Raw genomic sequence first — 15,940 nt, forward strand, 5'->3', positions numbered from 1 at the left:
AATGAATGTACAAATGTGCTTTACACAATTGATGTATGTATGGATTGTGATAAGAGTTGTATGAGGCCCTAATAAAACGATAAAAGAGTTGTATGAGCCCCTAACAAAATGATTAAAATTTAAAAAATGAGGACAGCATATGTACAAACTTGCATGATTCAATTGACGAATGGATTGTGATAAGAGTTGTACGAGCCCCCAATAACATGATTAAAAAATAAATAAAAAATAAAACACATGAATAAAATCTCTTTCCCTCTCACACACACACAGATAAAAAGACGTGAGAAAAAAAGATGAGGGTGCTTCCAGGGTTCCTTATAGCTTTGTTTTTATTTCCTATTTCAAATTCCATCCTAAGACCTGGCTCCATCCTTGTACTTGATTTTTATGAATGATCCCCACATTCTCACTAAATATCTTTCTTTACATCCTATGGAAGTCCTTACAAATTCCACTCCCCAAGTACTTAACTTTATTACGTGTGCTGAATCATCTTTCTAAAGCACAATTTCCACTATGTCATATACCTCAATGAAAATCTTTCAACAAAGCCCCACTGTCTCGCCACAAGATACAAGGTCCTCCACAAGCAGATCCCTGCCCATCCTTCTATCTACTCTTTCCCCACCATTCCGAACTCCAGCAGTAGTACCACACTCCTGTTGGATTCTAGAACAAATCATGGCACTTGTTACTTCTAAAATTTCATTGCTTCATCTACCAGGTGATCTCTAATTCATTCTTAAAGCCTTGCTCAAGTGGGATTTCCTATAGGAAAAAACCCACAATGACACTAGCCGTTTTCCTGCTCTATCTCCAACTGCAGTTAATGCTACTCATGTACATTTTGCCTTACCATAAAATTACTTTAGTGTGATTTCTAGCTCTGCAATTAAATGCCAGTTTTTCTGGGGTTTTGTTGTTTGTTTTAAATTAAAAGATCATTTTATTGGGGGCTCTTACAATTCTTATAAAATGCCAGTTTCTTAGCCATGAAATCTATATTCTATTCTTGCATTTTCTTAGATATAGCTGTACCAAATTTTTATGTATTTTCTTCTTCAATCAAGAAATAAAAATGACAGAAATGTGAAGTAAACGCAGTTAACTGCTGGAATAGCAGTTTATAGTGAAGGAGTCGTAGCTACTTCTGTTGACACTCTGACAGTGAACTTCATTCTCCACCCCGAAGCACATGCATGATTCAAACTCAAAAGGCAATTGTGTGAACTTCGTCAGAGAGCTAATCTACGATAAATAAAATGGCTCATGACCCCTTACCTGTGTATTCTGGATAACAAATTGTTAATGGACTCTTCCTTATTTTTTCCTCAAAAAGGTCTTTCTTGTTGAGAAAGAGAATGATTGAAGTGTCTGTAAACCATTTGTTGTTACAAATACTGTCGAACAGCTTCATGCTTTCGTGCATTCGGTTCTGGAAAGGAGCAATGGGACAGCGGGTCAGTAACACAAAGGAACATGGAAGAACTGTTAGTGAAGGGGCGGGCTGGGGCTGGAGTAGAAGACCAGCACGTTTTTAAACACGAATGGCATTCGTGGGAGGAAGTCAGACGGTGAGCACAAAGGCGGCGGGCCGGTCTTCACTGTGGAGACTTGGTGTGGAAAGAGGGTCGACTGACAGAGCTCACTGTGGCGGTCGCATCTCTCTTAAAGATCAGTACTCGTAAAATCTCACCAACACAGAGGAAAACGAAGGAACGCTAAGTCTTGCTTCAATACCAAATGGATGCACCAAGTTTTCCTAAGAGTATTTTCCATTTCCTGGCTGCATAAAATGGGCTTTTTCCAGGGGTCCCCACATACCATCTCCTCATCCTCAGCCAGAACAAGGTCGTAATCACTGAGCGCCACACAGAAGATAATTGCCGTCACTCCCTCAAAACAGTGAATCCACTTCTTCCGTTCTGATCTTTGGCCACCTACGTCAAACATCCTGAATAAGAGGGAAAAGCAAGCACAGATTCACCAAGTTCATACAGGTACTTCTCCCTGCATACTGATGACAGAAAAGACACACACGGAGCTGACACAATGGAGTCAAGATAGCTGTCTGCGATCAAAAGTAAAACGGGAACCAGTCAATCACACCAGAACACAAAATTGGAATCCTTATTTTACATAAAAAGTTGAACCTCCTCTTCATTAAAGCTTATATTGGATGTGCCAAAAGTCAGCCAAATTAGCACTGACATGGAATAAAGGAAGAAGGGGGAAATCTAGGGCAAATGAAGTGCTGGATAATACAGTCTAAGATTAGTGATGATAATAATGATCCTAGTATTAACAATATCAATAACAATAATTCAGTGCTTACAAAGTGTCACACACCACCTTGGAACACCTTACATACAGTAAGTCACTTTATTCTCATACTGATCTTCTAAGCACTATTTCCATCACCCTTTTTTTATAGATGAAGAAACCACGGCACAGGTGTGTTAAATGATTTGCCCACTGCACACTGCTAACAGACTAGGGGGTATGAGCCCAAGCACTCTGCAGCTCCACACCCTAAGCTCACAGTATCATTCTACCTCCCAAAATAGACTCATCTCTACAGTTAAAAGAGAACCGTGGAAAAAAGTAAAGAAACCCTTCAACTTTCCCTCTGCTCCCATAATCTCTCATTACTTGATTCACGTTTTCCTTACTTGGGGGGGAGGGGAGGTTTTAAAGATTCATCGTGAAAAATTAAATCAAATCTTCCAGAACCTGATGAACCTTATATTTAAAAACAAAATGTAACCAGTATTTCCAAACTCCAGCAAATTTTATTTGAACCTATTAACAACAAAGCCTCAATCGCTCCCACACTTCATTTCCACACCCGGTTACTTTAACTTACGACTCCCTTCTGGGGGGCTTCCTGATTCAACTCCTGAGCTTCTGTCAACAGTGCCCTCATCTAACTCCTACAGCAAGTGAATACTTGTGTGCTTGTGTTTCAGTGGACACTAAAGCCTGCATGAGAATGATAAGACATTCTTAAGAGCTTAATGACAATGAGAAGATTTTAAACAGCTAAACTCTGCCAAGCTGGTGTGTCAGCTACTCAGTGACTGAAACCAAACCAAGCTCCCTGGACATGGAGTAGATTCTGACTCATCGTGACTCCGAGAGACGGGGAGAAACAAGCTACAGTTGGTGTCTTCTCGGTGCATGTGTGAAAGTGAACACTCATCCCAGCCTCATGAGCAAGTGTTCTCTGCTGGCTGCACTTGCACAGTCCTTTCGCCTCTGGCTGTGACGCACAGAGTGATGCAATGACACCCCGCCTTAGTCCACAGTCCTTGTATCATACACTGTAGGAGGGCTGTCACCATACATTTCGACACAGGAGTCTTGCAAGAGGAAACACACTGGGCACACCAATCATCTCTGGTTACTTCCCCATTTTCTTCTATAAAGTCTAGAACTGACAGAACATAGTCAAGTTCCAAGGTGAGCTTTATAACATGTTAACAATTATACCATCCACTAACGCCAACATTTTAGAAGTATCACCTCATAAATGAGAGGCAAGTAAGAAATTATACAATGTTCTGCAGAGTCGATGCTCAGTCAAGGTTTGATTAAACAGAGAGTGGTTTTGCCTAGAGAAAAGAGGAAAAGGAAGAAGTGATAGTACTGTGTAACAAAACATACATGCCAACGATAAACCATGTGGCGCACCTTTATCATACGTGTCTCTTGATCCTGGTAGGGCTTACCTAAGATCAATCTATGACAACCTCAACAAGAAAGTTCCCCACACTAAAGAAAGAAAGCGATCATTATAGATGGACTGCTAATCTTAAGAGTGTACACAAGAAGTCTCTTCTCTGGCTTCCTAGGTATTACTCCAGGTGACTTTTCTGGCTCCTAACTTCCTCGGTACTGAAGATACATGGGTGCTCCATTCTAAAAGCATTCCGCCAAACTGCTCTTTTCCTACACTCGGATTGAAACCTGGCTGGGTGGATTTAGATTTCAAGACCTCAGCTGCTGTCTAGCCAGCACATCACTCTTGGGGACTCTACATACACGCCAGTCACAGCTGCAGTTCAGGCCATTGTGACCCACGGTGTTTCCATCAACTGCTTTTCAGAAGCAGAACTCCAGGCCTTTCCTTTCTTCCCCGTCTTAGTCTGAAAACTCTGCTCAAGCCTGTTCGCAGAGCACACAACTTCAGTAACAGCTAAGTGGTTGGGTGGTTGGCTGTGTAGGATTTAAACAGCTCTCCCACAAGGTGAGCATTCTACCAGTGAGCCACACATTCCTTCTAATGCAGAAATCCCTTCATGAGCTGCACAAATCCGGAGGAGCAACTCTCTTCAGAGAACAGAAACTCTAAAGGTTCTGAGGCAGTCGTTCCAGTTGCATGCAACAGTGCTGAGTAGGACATTCTACAAAAGAGCACAGTATGACAGCTAACACTGTATCACACATTGCGGGCGGTGGAGTACGTACAGTAGGGGGTTCGAAGGTCACAAAAAAAAGCAGAAAAATGGAACCCAAAGCGAGTTCTGAGAAGCCAGTAACAAAGAGACAAGCTGCAGCCTACTTTAGAATTACTTTTGCTGGTGAGAAAATCCTTTGTATCTGAATACTCGAATTCTCTCTCTCTGAAAGCAATCACTGTTTCTATGTCACCACCCCTCCCCCAAATACCTCTCTCCTCAGGCCAATTTCCCATGTGCACTGTATTAAAAGTAAGAGCTTAAGTTGTGCATCTGCAGAAGACCAATCAATCCGAGAGCATGGCAGTGGGAGCTCCCTGCCATGAAGCTGGAAGGGCAAGGCTGGTCAGTAGGAAGACGGCACTGGTGAGAAAGGCATTTCTATTTTAATATCAAGATGGTACAGCGAGCCACGTAACTACACCACAAAGGCTGGGTTTCTATTCTCTTAGCGCTGCTGCTATCCTTTCAAACAACAAACAGTCAATACCTGTTTTGGTGATTCCAACAAAAAAGCAGCTGAAAAGAATAAGATTACAAATAAAATAAATCGGCAACCACATGATCAATTCTGTAGGTAGGAAAGTCACAGTTTAATTTTGAATTTAAAATCCTCCAAATGAACAAAATATTTGGTGTTATTTAGAGAGAGCAGAAATGTTTGAGCCATCCCACTACCACCACCGCCAGCACCACCACTACTTATTTAAAACATTTAAATTGTGGCTGATGAATATGATAAGTTTCTACCTAAGAAATATCCCCTAAAGTAATTTTACTAGTTAAGCGATACTAAGTAAAGATACTTCTTTTTGGCACACTAGCAAAAAGGCTAATGACTTACTTGAAGTATAAGTCCTTGAAGGTGAAATGCGTTTCCACGATGCCTGTTGTCTTCACTCTTGTCCGAAGGACATCTTGTTGAGTTGGAATATAGTTGGCTTGAGATATTCGATCCAAGTCATTTAGGTAACTAAACAAAACACACATTTACTTTTACCTGGGGAAGTAAACTACCTGCACAGTAAACCAAGAGATTAAACATGTTTCTTACCAAAAAGAGATCCTGAATCTGTCACGACAGTAGTCAAACAGCATTACAGAAATGACCGCGGGAGAAAATGGGAACCCAGCATCAGGCAATGTGGGTTAGGTTCTATATATATATTACACAAAAGCAGTTTTAAGTCTGCAGAACTCAACTACAAAAGCCAATTACCAAAAACAAACACAAAACTGTTATGGAAGATTCTTGAAAGGTAATACCAAGTCAGCTGAGCACAGAAGAGTCCAAAATCCAAAGCACACTGAGAGCTCTCACTGTAATCATGTCGCAGGGCCGACAATAAAGAATGGTGTTTGAATTACTAAAATTAAAGAGAACCACGGTTAATAGAAATGTGTATTTCCTGGGAACCGATTACATGGAGCTGTGTGTGACCTCCTCCCTGGGGGACAGACAACCGAAAAGTGGATGAAGGGAGACGTCGGACAGGGCAAGATATGACAAAATACCCATTTATAAACTATCAAGGGCTCATGCGGGAGCGGGGAGCGGGGAGGGAGGGGAAAAATGAGGACCTAATGTCGGGGGTTTAAATGGAGAGAAAATGTTTTGAGAAACGATGTACAAATGCGCTTTACACAATTGATGTGTGTATGGATTGGGATAACAGTTGTATGAGCCCCTAATAAAATGTTAAAAAAAAAAAAAAGAAAAAAAGAAATGTGTATTTCCTGTTTTCAATCAGGAAGCAGGAGAGCATGGTTTTTTTCTTCATCTAAGTGTTAAACAAAACAAAATCCCTCAATTTCCTCCAAAGAAATTTAATTTGTTCAGTATATTAAAAGATTGGCTTCAAAACTACCTTCTTCACTAGCGCCAGGTGCCAAAGGAAGTTTTAATTAGAAAACTGAAAAGCAGGTGGCACCATTTAAGTTAATCATTAATGACTATCCATAAAACCAAGAGCCACCATGAAGGGATCAATCAAGTTAAAGTTGATTGTGAGCTAGTGAGGACAAGGAATCGCGGTACACTGAAAGAGTGGAGGTGATGTTGAAAAGTGCTCTCATCCAGCCAGGAGCTCTGATGTCCTAGTAAGTAGATAAGCTCTGCTCTGCTAACTCTTAAGATCAGCAGTTCAAGCCCACCAGCAGCAGCAAAGGGACAAAGATGAAGCAGTCTGCTCTCATAGACGTCCAGCCTTGGAACCCACATGGACAGCGCTGCTGTCCTTGGTCGGAATTGACTTGATGAGTCAGTTTGATTTCTGGAGTTCATTCAGTATAGGTTAACAAGAGGATAGCATTGCATCCAATGTGTGCATTAAATTTTTTTTCTGAAAATTTTTCTGAATATATGCTTATAAACAGGTGCAAAAGCTGCACAACAAAACAGCATGTAAAAAGCTTGCTAAGAATATTACTTTAAAATGTTCTACAATCTTCATCATTTTCTTCCTACATAAAGCCTATTGCTGTGATCTGGCAAAGGAGTTAGCAGTGGTGATTCAAAACCCAAACAAACAGACTCCCTCACTGTGACCCTATAGGACAGAGTAAAACTGTTCTTTGGGATCTCCGAGACTTCACATCTTTATGGAGCAGATCTTTCTCCTGCAGAGCAGCTACCGGGTATGAATTGCTGACCTTGTGATTAGCAGTTCAATGTGTAGCCCACAATACCACTAGCGTTCCTTGAAGCAGTGACTAGTAGTTCCAGAGGAATCCATGGTACTGCCAAGCAACAAGGAGCTGAATGCATAGAAATGGGTATGGGAATTCGGATATCCTCTCAGCTGGCGCTCTCTGCCAAGCACTCATGCAGAGGGAATTCACTGGAACTGGGCGAGGTCCAGGACCCAACTGCAACAGACTGCTCTCTTCCTTCACGTGCTCACGACAAACACAACAGGGGGACTATCATAATGCCAAGCTTCCCATTCACGTTCCAAAAGAAGACGTTTTTCCCTCCAAGTCATACGAAGACCCTAACCCTAAACGGAGACCATCTATAAAGGAACCTATAGAGTGTGTGTTAATTAAAATATTTTAAAGGGCATCCTGGAAGCCTGGTGGTGGAGTGGTTACTCGTTGGTCAGCAGTTTGAAGCCACCAGCGGCAACTCAGGAGAAAGGCGGGGCTAAAGAGTTCATCTCAGAAACTCACAGGGGTCGTCCCACCCTGCCGTTAGGGCCAACAAGAGTTGGTATGGACTCGATGGCAGTAGAGTCTGGTTTTGAGAAGGACATCATGCTCAACAGTAAAGAGGAAACGCCTCAATGAAATGGACCGACACAGTGGCCGCAACAAGTTCAAACATAACGACTGTGAAGACGGTGCAGGACTTACTATGACGAAGAATCATTCAGCTGGTATTCTCTGGATCTGCTGAAGCAGGCTTGCACCCCTCCATCATGCCATAACCGCTTAATTACGCCTGCTAGTTCGGGAGTCATGACTCCTTCTTCAGCACTGCCAGCTAAGACAAATAACTGCCGGGCATCATCCTGAAGAAAGCAGTGAAGAAGGAGAGGTAACTCACTATTCTACAAGAGGCGATGGCCCATTCATTATATGTTATGAATGTTATAATGTTGTTATATATATATATTTTCCAAGTATTAAAGACACCTTTTCCAGAAAGGGCGGCTAAGAGACTTTACAATGAAGTCTTCCCTCCATCACACTCCACCTGAGATGGGACTACAGCACAGAGTTGAAGAATGCTTCTAGAACTCCACAGCATACACCATCCCCTGTGAAGATCACGCTGCCTGGCTCAAAGGATCTCCATCCTGCTTACTCTGCTTTCAACAGAAACAAACAAACGAACTGAGCTGGGAGACAGGCCTATGTAAAAAATCCTGTCTGTTAAGGGAAACTTACACTAAAAATAGAAACAAGGAAACTAACAAATAAGAGAGGCAAAGTCTAAACACACCAGAGAGTAAAACATTAATCAAGCTTAAGGTAAGGCTGCTCAGTCAGCTCAGACAGCAGAAAAGGAAGAGATGGAGGCATTTAAGGAAAAGCCTGGGGAGGGAGACAAGTCCCTTAAGGGAAAAACTGAAGTCGTCTTTAAATGTCCCCAAAGGAATTATAACAAATAACAATTCTGTAAGGAAAGGGCTGGGGACAGTGGGGAGAGAAGTAACAGAGAGAGATGTGGTCAAACCAGGAACTCAGGTCTCATGAGAGGATTTCTTCCCTTCCAATCTAATCTGGCCCGGAGATTTCCAAATAACTCTAATAAAAGTGCAGATAGTTTACAAACAAAATAACAACAAAACAGCCTAAATATTGAGTAAAGAAAAATTAAGGGGAGGGGGGAAGCAATCACCGAATCTAAAATAGTCATTAGAAGAAAGCCAACTAGAAAGCCATGCATTTCAGACAAGAGGTCCCAAGACCTGTTCATTATCAGACCCCGTGCATCTACTTCAATCACCAACCAACACAACTACACACACACACACACACACACACACTCCAATTAATTTTGCCACACTCGGATCTTCAGCCTTTGCTTTTTAAGATCCTTCTGCTGCTGCTCTTTCCCTAAGAACTTGCCCAACATTCTTCCTAGTAATACCTGAAGTTCAACGCTCTAAAAAGTCCTACCAAGAACTATATTCCTCATCTCTTTTCAGAGATAACAATTTTGGATAAAGAAACACTCAACAAGAAGTCCTTGGTTCTGAAAACTGTGATTATGGCAATTATTCAAACAACCTTAATAAACGTACCTTGCTACCAAAAAAATCTGCAATTCTTATTTTAGAAACCTCAAAATAGGGTGGCTGCCATTCTGTATTTTTGCTGTTCTGAATGTAAACAATTCTTTCAGGAGAAAACATCTTTTTCTCTTCCCACTTATTCTCTTTGCCTAACTAGCTCTGGCTTCTCGCCAGTAAACTCTCAATAGGTCTATAGAGACCCTTCTTGACAAGGAACTTCATACCTCTGCCCTTGGGGTACAGATGAAGCACCCTGCCCCACATCTGGATCCGGTTTACCCATTCTCTCTATCCAAACATAAAAAACTAGGAGGAGGATTAAAGATGAGACATGCATATACCGCCCTACATAAGAGAAGAAACGGAAAATCTGGATGGAAGATGCTGTAAAGTTAGGTGACTGGGAAACCCTGAGTGGGAAAATTGCATCTGGAAGTGGCACTTGAGTATTAGGGCCCAAAGACGAATGACAGCTGAATTGATCAAAGCAAAAAGATCAAGAGAAGTACAGACAGACAGACTGGGGAGAGGAAAAAAACTGAGAAAAAAACAAACGAGAGAGAAAGCCTAACACAGGGAAGAGAATAAATGTGCATTATACCACTGATCAGTTAGCTAACACAGCAAATACAACAGACAGGTAGCATTAGGTGATAAAGTGGAGTGAGAAGAGGGCGGGGAAGTAATGCAAGACAAAGCTGGTAGGAAGGCAAGAAAAGCAGGATGTGAGAGAACGAGCTGAAAGGAACAAGAATCAGCAGTGCTTCCTTTTGCATTAGCCCTGCTCACTGGCTTAAAAATGAAGTCTCTCGGTATGTGAGATGGCACCGTTTAAAGGGCCTGCTGGTTAAAACACTCAGCAGCTAGAGCCGGCAGGAGAACGAGGTGACAGCTTCCAGAAAGACTCAGCCTCAGAATCCCCTCCCTCAGAAACCCCTCGGGCAGACCAACTCCATGCAGAAGGTCATTGTGAGTCAGACTCAAGAACAGCGGGTTTGGAGGAGCTCTTTTTATATAAAACTATGTCAGTTATGTGCCATCCATTTTCCTCATCCCTTCTTAGGAATCTTCCTTTAACCTCTAACACAACTTCCTTTCCTTATGCCATTTCTAAGACACTTCGTAGACTAATGCATCCAACTAGGACCACTCTTGTAATAGTTTCCCCCCAACCAGGTCCCTACTTCGGTAACGAAGACTGCACTGGACAGCCAGGCTGAGCAGTGCTGGCAGAAGGAGTGGCCCTGCTGCTTCACAGACGGACGGTACCGTGCCCTTCCAGGCAGCCTTCCCAAGTCATTGTTTGTTATTCTTACACAGCACCCGGGGACGACATGCTGAACCTTGCATTTAGAAGATGCTGAGGACTCCCTAGTTCTAGATGATAAATTCAGTCAGCTGGTGATAGAAAGATCCCACCCCTGGCTTCATTTGTGTCCCCTCTCCTGCAGGGCCCAAGTAGTAAAATTCATCCACACAAGTTTTGACTATCTGACATATGCCATGTGTAAAAGAATTCTACTACAATGTTGTACAGTCTAGTCCTATAGTCTTTGGTTCAATGTAGTTTAAGGATATGCAATTCTTGAACACCTGAAAATTACCTATAAAACTTAAGGTTTCACAATCACATCCTCACCAAGTTTGCTTATTCTGGGAGATTATTTTTGCCTTTAATTGCTACACCTCAAAAACAGCACATTATGGTAACCTTTCTTCCGATGATTTCAATTACCATTATGAATTACTATAAAAGCCAACAGTGCCGTGAAAGAGGCAATAAATGAAATAGTTACTAGACTGTGGTAGTTACCATATATACTCGAGTATAAGCCGGCCCGAATATCAGCAGAGGCACCAAATTTTACCACCAAAACTGCATTAAAAAAATGTTCTGAAAAACTCGGCTTAGCTTTATAGAATTGATGTATGTATGGATTATGATAAGAGTTGTATGAGCCCCTAATAAGATGATTAAAAAGAAAAACTCGGCTTACAAATGATTTATATGGCACATAATCTGTTGTCGATTGGAGACTATTAGGAGTGAAGGGGTGGAGTTTAGCCTGTCAATCAGGTCGCAGTATGATGACCTCATGTGGCGGCACTAAGGCAATAAACAGCTCACTGGAAGGGGGAGACAAGCACACTCGCTGGGAGACATTCCTGTTGAGAAGACACGTGGAGCTACACTAGAGCCCTGGAGATGAAGAGGCCACACGCAGACCCATCAGCACTGAATGCTTCCACTGCCACTGGATCCACAAGACTTTCCACCTGCGATCTTTCTGCATTCGGCATCATTGCATGTGTTTTGTGAGTCTGAAGAGGAATTTATAAATTGGCATTGGACTTATGAGCTAATATTGAACTTGATCTGGACTGGGCTGGGATGTTTTCATAAAATACAATTACTCTGTATAGAAAGTGCTTTCATATGCACAAATGAGTGTCTATGAATTTGTTTCTCTAGTCCACCCAGACTGACACAGAGCCACAAAACCCCACTGCTGAAGCAGTTGTGATGGAAACCTAATATCCCCTAACACACATTGCTAACACTTTTCAAGTGGTTATATAGCACTTTGCTACTTCTTGCTGCTTAAATTCATTTCCCTAAAACACGAAGTAAAGTTTGCCGCCCCTGTAAGTGCAGCTACTGAGCACGAAAGGAGAAGCACTCACTGCTCTGGCAGCTTCCCCAAAGTCAATCTTCAGCCGTCCCATGGCTCTGATAATTGCAATGATGGACTGTATGGTGTTGCTGTAGACGACGACTTTGTACTGCTTACATTCCTCCTCTGAGTAGCCATCCTCGTGAATGATCCTTGAAAGAGAGGAAAACCACAAGTCATTACCATGAACCTACAATGAAAAGATACAATAGACTTAGCATGATTTTGAGGCAATCGAGCCTTACAAAAGGCCGGGTTCCGACTTACTTCATCTGCTTCACGATCGTGCTTTTACCAGATTCTCCAGCACCTGAAAGGGGAGAGAGGAGAAAAAGAACCACTTTGAAATTATACGTTATTACACACAGGTTTATGAAACGAAGATGAGCAGTTAAGTCTAGATTAATGGGAACCACATATCCCAAGGAAATCATGGGTGAAGCTTCCATGTCTATCAGCAAAACCCAGGAGCTTCTCCAATCGAGCATCTCACCCTCTTCCCATAGCAAATCTGTATGTGGGGCAGAGGACAACTGCCCCGCAGAATTTCTTCGGTTAAAAGTCTTACAGAAGCAGCCTGCCCTATTTTTCACCCACAGAATGTCTGGTGGGGTTGGAACCACTGGTTTTTTTAACAGCTGAACATTTCACCACTGGACCACCAGGTCTTCTTTCACTAGCAGTGTCCCAGGCCCTGCTTGTCAATACTTGTGTATGATCCAAACTCCTTGCCACCAAGTTGACTCCAACTCATAGCGATGCTACAGGACCAGGTACACCCAACCGTCCCTACAGATTTCTGAGTCTAACTCTTTATGGGAGTAGAAAGCCTCATTTTTTTTCCTCAAGGAGTGGCTGGTGGTTTCAAACTGAAACTGACCTTGTAGTTAGCAGCCCAACACCTAAAGCACTTCACCACCAGGGCTCCCGTGGCGTAAGACAGGTCAACTCAAAGAAAGATGATAGCATAACCACCCCTGGGCCCTCATCTTCCACAAGAAACACACAAGGAGCATCAACAGACATGAGACTGTGTTTGGGCCGATTCATTTTTTACTATGCCCTCTATAAATCCCAGCCATTAGACTAAAGAAAAAGCCGTGCAGGCATCTGTTCCCACCACTTTTCATTGCGCACCTCCACCTCTTCCCGGCACGATCCCTCTAACCTAATGAGCACCCATATCAAACAGACCCTCTAAACAACCCAAGTGCGCGTCCCGAGGCAGATTCACCCTTTTACTTACCAGGATGCCCGTTCGGCCCACCTCCCTCCACCTTTACAAAGCCCCCCCTCCCCAGTCGCATTCAACACCTGTCCTTCTTTTAAAGACAAAACTAAAGCAACCAGCATAAAACACACGAACATCGTATTTTCCATAACCAAATCTACCAATATATCGTCATCTAAATTAATTACTCTCTTACAGAAGGGATGAACTCTCTCTGCCAAGGTCTAAGATTAACCCCTCCGTGTGTGCACACGTTTCCACGTCATCTTACCTTCGCAGGACCCCAGCTGCTCCAATCACCCCACGACACTCAAACACCACCCCCTTTTCTCTTCCCATGGGTTCCTTCTCATCACCACATAAACATCTTTTGAATTAACGAAGGCCTACCCTCGTCTTCCCTTTCCTCCAGCCACCACTTCATTTCTGTTCTCTCTTACAGCAAGAAGCCTCAAACAAGTGGTGTAGAATCGCGTGAGTCTGTACTGACAACCTCTCTTTCCCCCAATTCAATCAGTCTTCCATTTACTCCACTGACTACTTCTCAGGGTCCCCAACAACTTCTACATCTCAATAAACCTACTCAGTCAGTTCCTGGTCCTCTTCTTATTCAACTTCTCAAGGAGCATTTGTCCAAGTTATTGACTTGAAATCTATTTTCACGACATCACACCCAACCTGTTTGATCTCACTCCTTCTCGGTCTCCTTGTCCTGTTTCTGAATCTAAAGGCTGCACTGCTCCAGAGTTCTGTTCTCTACCCTCTATCTTATCTTCTCTATCTCGGAGTTTTAAACATTATTCATCAACTGCTAAGAATAGTTAGCATCTAATGAGTTCTTACTATGTACTGGACAATATTCCAAGTACTGTAATTGTGTTAAATTACTTAATCCTCACCATATTCCTGTGAGGTAGGTATTGTTAGTTATCCCCCTTTTACAGATAATGTAACTGAAGCAGAGAGATGTTAAGGCCCCCACACACACTGTAAATGGCAGAGCTGAATAGGTACGGACACAATTCGGCTCAAATTGGTGTATGTGGCCTCAATTCTAATGGTTTCTAAATTTAAAGACCCATCCATCCTTGGCTTCTAACCTCGTCTGCAGGCTCATACATGTAAACCACCAACTTCATAAATCTCACCAGCTTACTGGAATGCAACTCAAAAACTTAATATGCCCAAATTTAAATGATTGGCTCTCTACCCTGACTCCAAAACAAACTCTTCTCTTCCCTCAGCGTCTTCATCTCTGTATTCACCCAGTTGGTTGGGCCAATGATGGTGACATGTGACTAACATACAGATGAGATGGGGCACACCAATGCCAATCTATATATTAAACATTAATAAAGCTTTAAAAAAATCAAGGTAGGTAAAACATATAGATAGCAGTTCTAACGCTCACTCATCCCACTGCCATCAAGTAGATGCTGACTCACAGCAACCCAAAAAGACAGGTTTGAACTGCCCCTGAGTTTCGAGACTGTGAGTCTTTATAGGAAGAGAGAGCTCAGATTTTCTCCCTAGGAGTGGCTTGCGGTTTTGAACTGCTGACCTTGTGGATTGCAGTTCAAAGAGTAATCACTATGCCACCAGAGCTCCTCAGAAGTTCTAATAGTTTCTTAAAAGCTCAGTGTGAGTTAACTATTGATCTCTTATCATCCAGAAGAAAGAAGAGTGAGGAAACACATAGGGAAACAACTAGTCCCAAAGACTAATGAGCCATGCCATCATCAGTTTCCACAAGTCAGCACCTGGAAGAACCAGATGGTGCCCAGCTACCTACCACTACTAATTGCTCGGAGAGGATCACTTGATAACTATGTCTTGCTCAAATTAAGCCCTGGTGGAGTACTGGTTATACACTGGACTGCTCACTGCAAGGTCAGCAGTTTGAAACCACCAGCCACTCCTTGGGAGAAAGATGAGGCTTTCTACTTCTGTAAAGATTTACAGTCTCGGAAACCCCCAGGGGCAGTTCCTACTCCATCTTTTGGGTCAAGGAGTTGGTCCTGAATCCAGTGGGAGCAGAATGTAGAACAGAACTCAAAATCCTAAGTGAGACTGGGCCTACTGGTTAAAGAGACATTGGTGGAACACCCTGAGACAATGGCCCTTACCCATTAGGTCTAGAAATGAACCATTTAGGAACAATAGGGCAGCATTTACCAAAGAACAAAGTTCAAAGGGTCGAGTAAGGAGGAAGAACACACAGTTAATGGCAGACGTATCGCACACTGAGTAGACTGGAAGAATGTACATATACTGCTGAATGTAGAACTATGTAAGCCTTCCCCTAATTCACAATACAAAGTTTAAAATGAACGAAGTTCGATCAGTTGTTCTTATACTATAATGATCGTTATGAGTATACTGGACCCACCGGGCTGGGTCACTCAAAACCTCCATAAATGGTACAATGCTCAGATCTTGCTCGCCTCTAGTCAGTTTCCTGCTTAGCTGCTGGATTAACTCTGTAAAATGTAGATCAGATTATGTCACAACTATGTCTAAAAGACTTCCAATGGCCTCTTATTAAGCTTAAAATTAAACCCAAGGTAAATGAAGTCCAATATGCTCTGGTCCCTGCCTCCCTCTTTTCTTTTAAAAATCATTTTATTGTGGGGCACTTACAACTCTTATCACAATCCATCCATCCATTGTCAAGCACATTTGTACATTTGTTGCCACCATCATTCTCAAAACATTTGCTTTCTACTTGGGCCCTTGTTTGTCAGCTCATTTCTCCCCTCCCTCCCTACCCCCACCTCCTTCACAAACCCGATAATTTATAAATTATTATTTTGTCATATCTTACACTGT

The 15,940-nt window shown here is 42.5% G+C and overlaps 1 protein-coding gene across 1 annotated transcript in view; it reads right to left on the reverse strand.

Annotated features, from left to right (window-relative positions):
• Positions 1-15,940, reverse strand: part of GNAI3 (G protein subunit alpha i3) — a 48,984-nt gene that overhangs the window by 8,236 nt on the left and 24,808 nt on the right. Inside the window, exons 2-7 of the mRNA XM_045291860.1 lie at positions 12,148-12,190; positions 11,891-12,032; positions 7,818-7,975; positions 5,308-5,436; positions 1,828-1,957; positions 1,285-1,438 (exon numbers count right to left, since the gene is read on the reverse strand). Coding sequence (XP_045147795.1) covers positions 1,285-1,438; positions 1,828-1,957; positions 5,308-5,436; positions 7,818-7,975; positions 11,891-12,032; positions 12,148-12,190 — 756 coding nt within the window. The remainder of the gene's footprint in view (positions 1-1,284; positions 1,439-1,827; positions 1,958-5,307; positions 5,437-7,817; positions 7,976-11,890; positions 12,033-12,147; positions 12,191-15,940) is intronic.

Source organism: Echinops telfairi, unplaced genomic scaffold (assembly GCF_000313985.2).
Source record: "Echinops telfairi isolate 266 unplaced genomic scaffold, ASM31398v2 ScPeMD7_443;HRSCAF=831, whole genome shotgun sequence".
NCBI classification, from domain to species: Eukaryota; Metazoa; Chordata; class Mammalia; order Afrosoricida; family Tenrecidae; genus Echinops; species Echinops telfairi.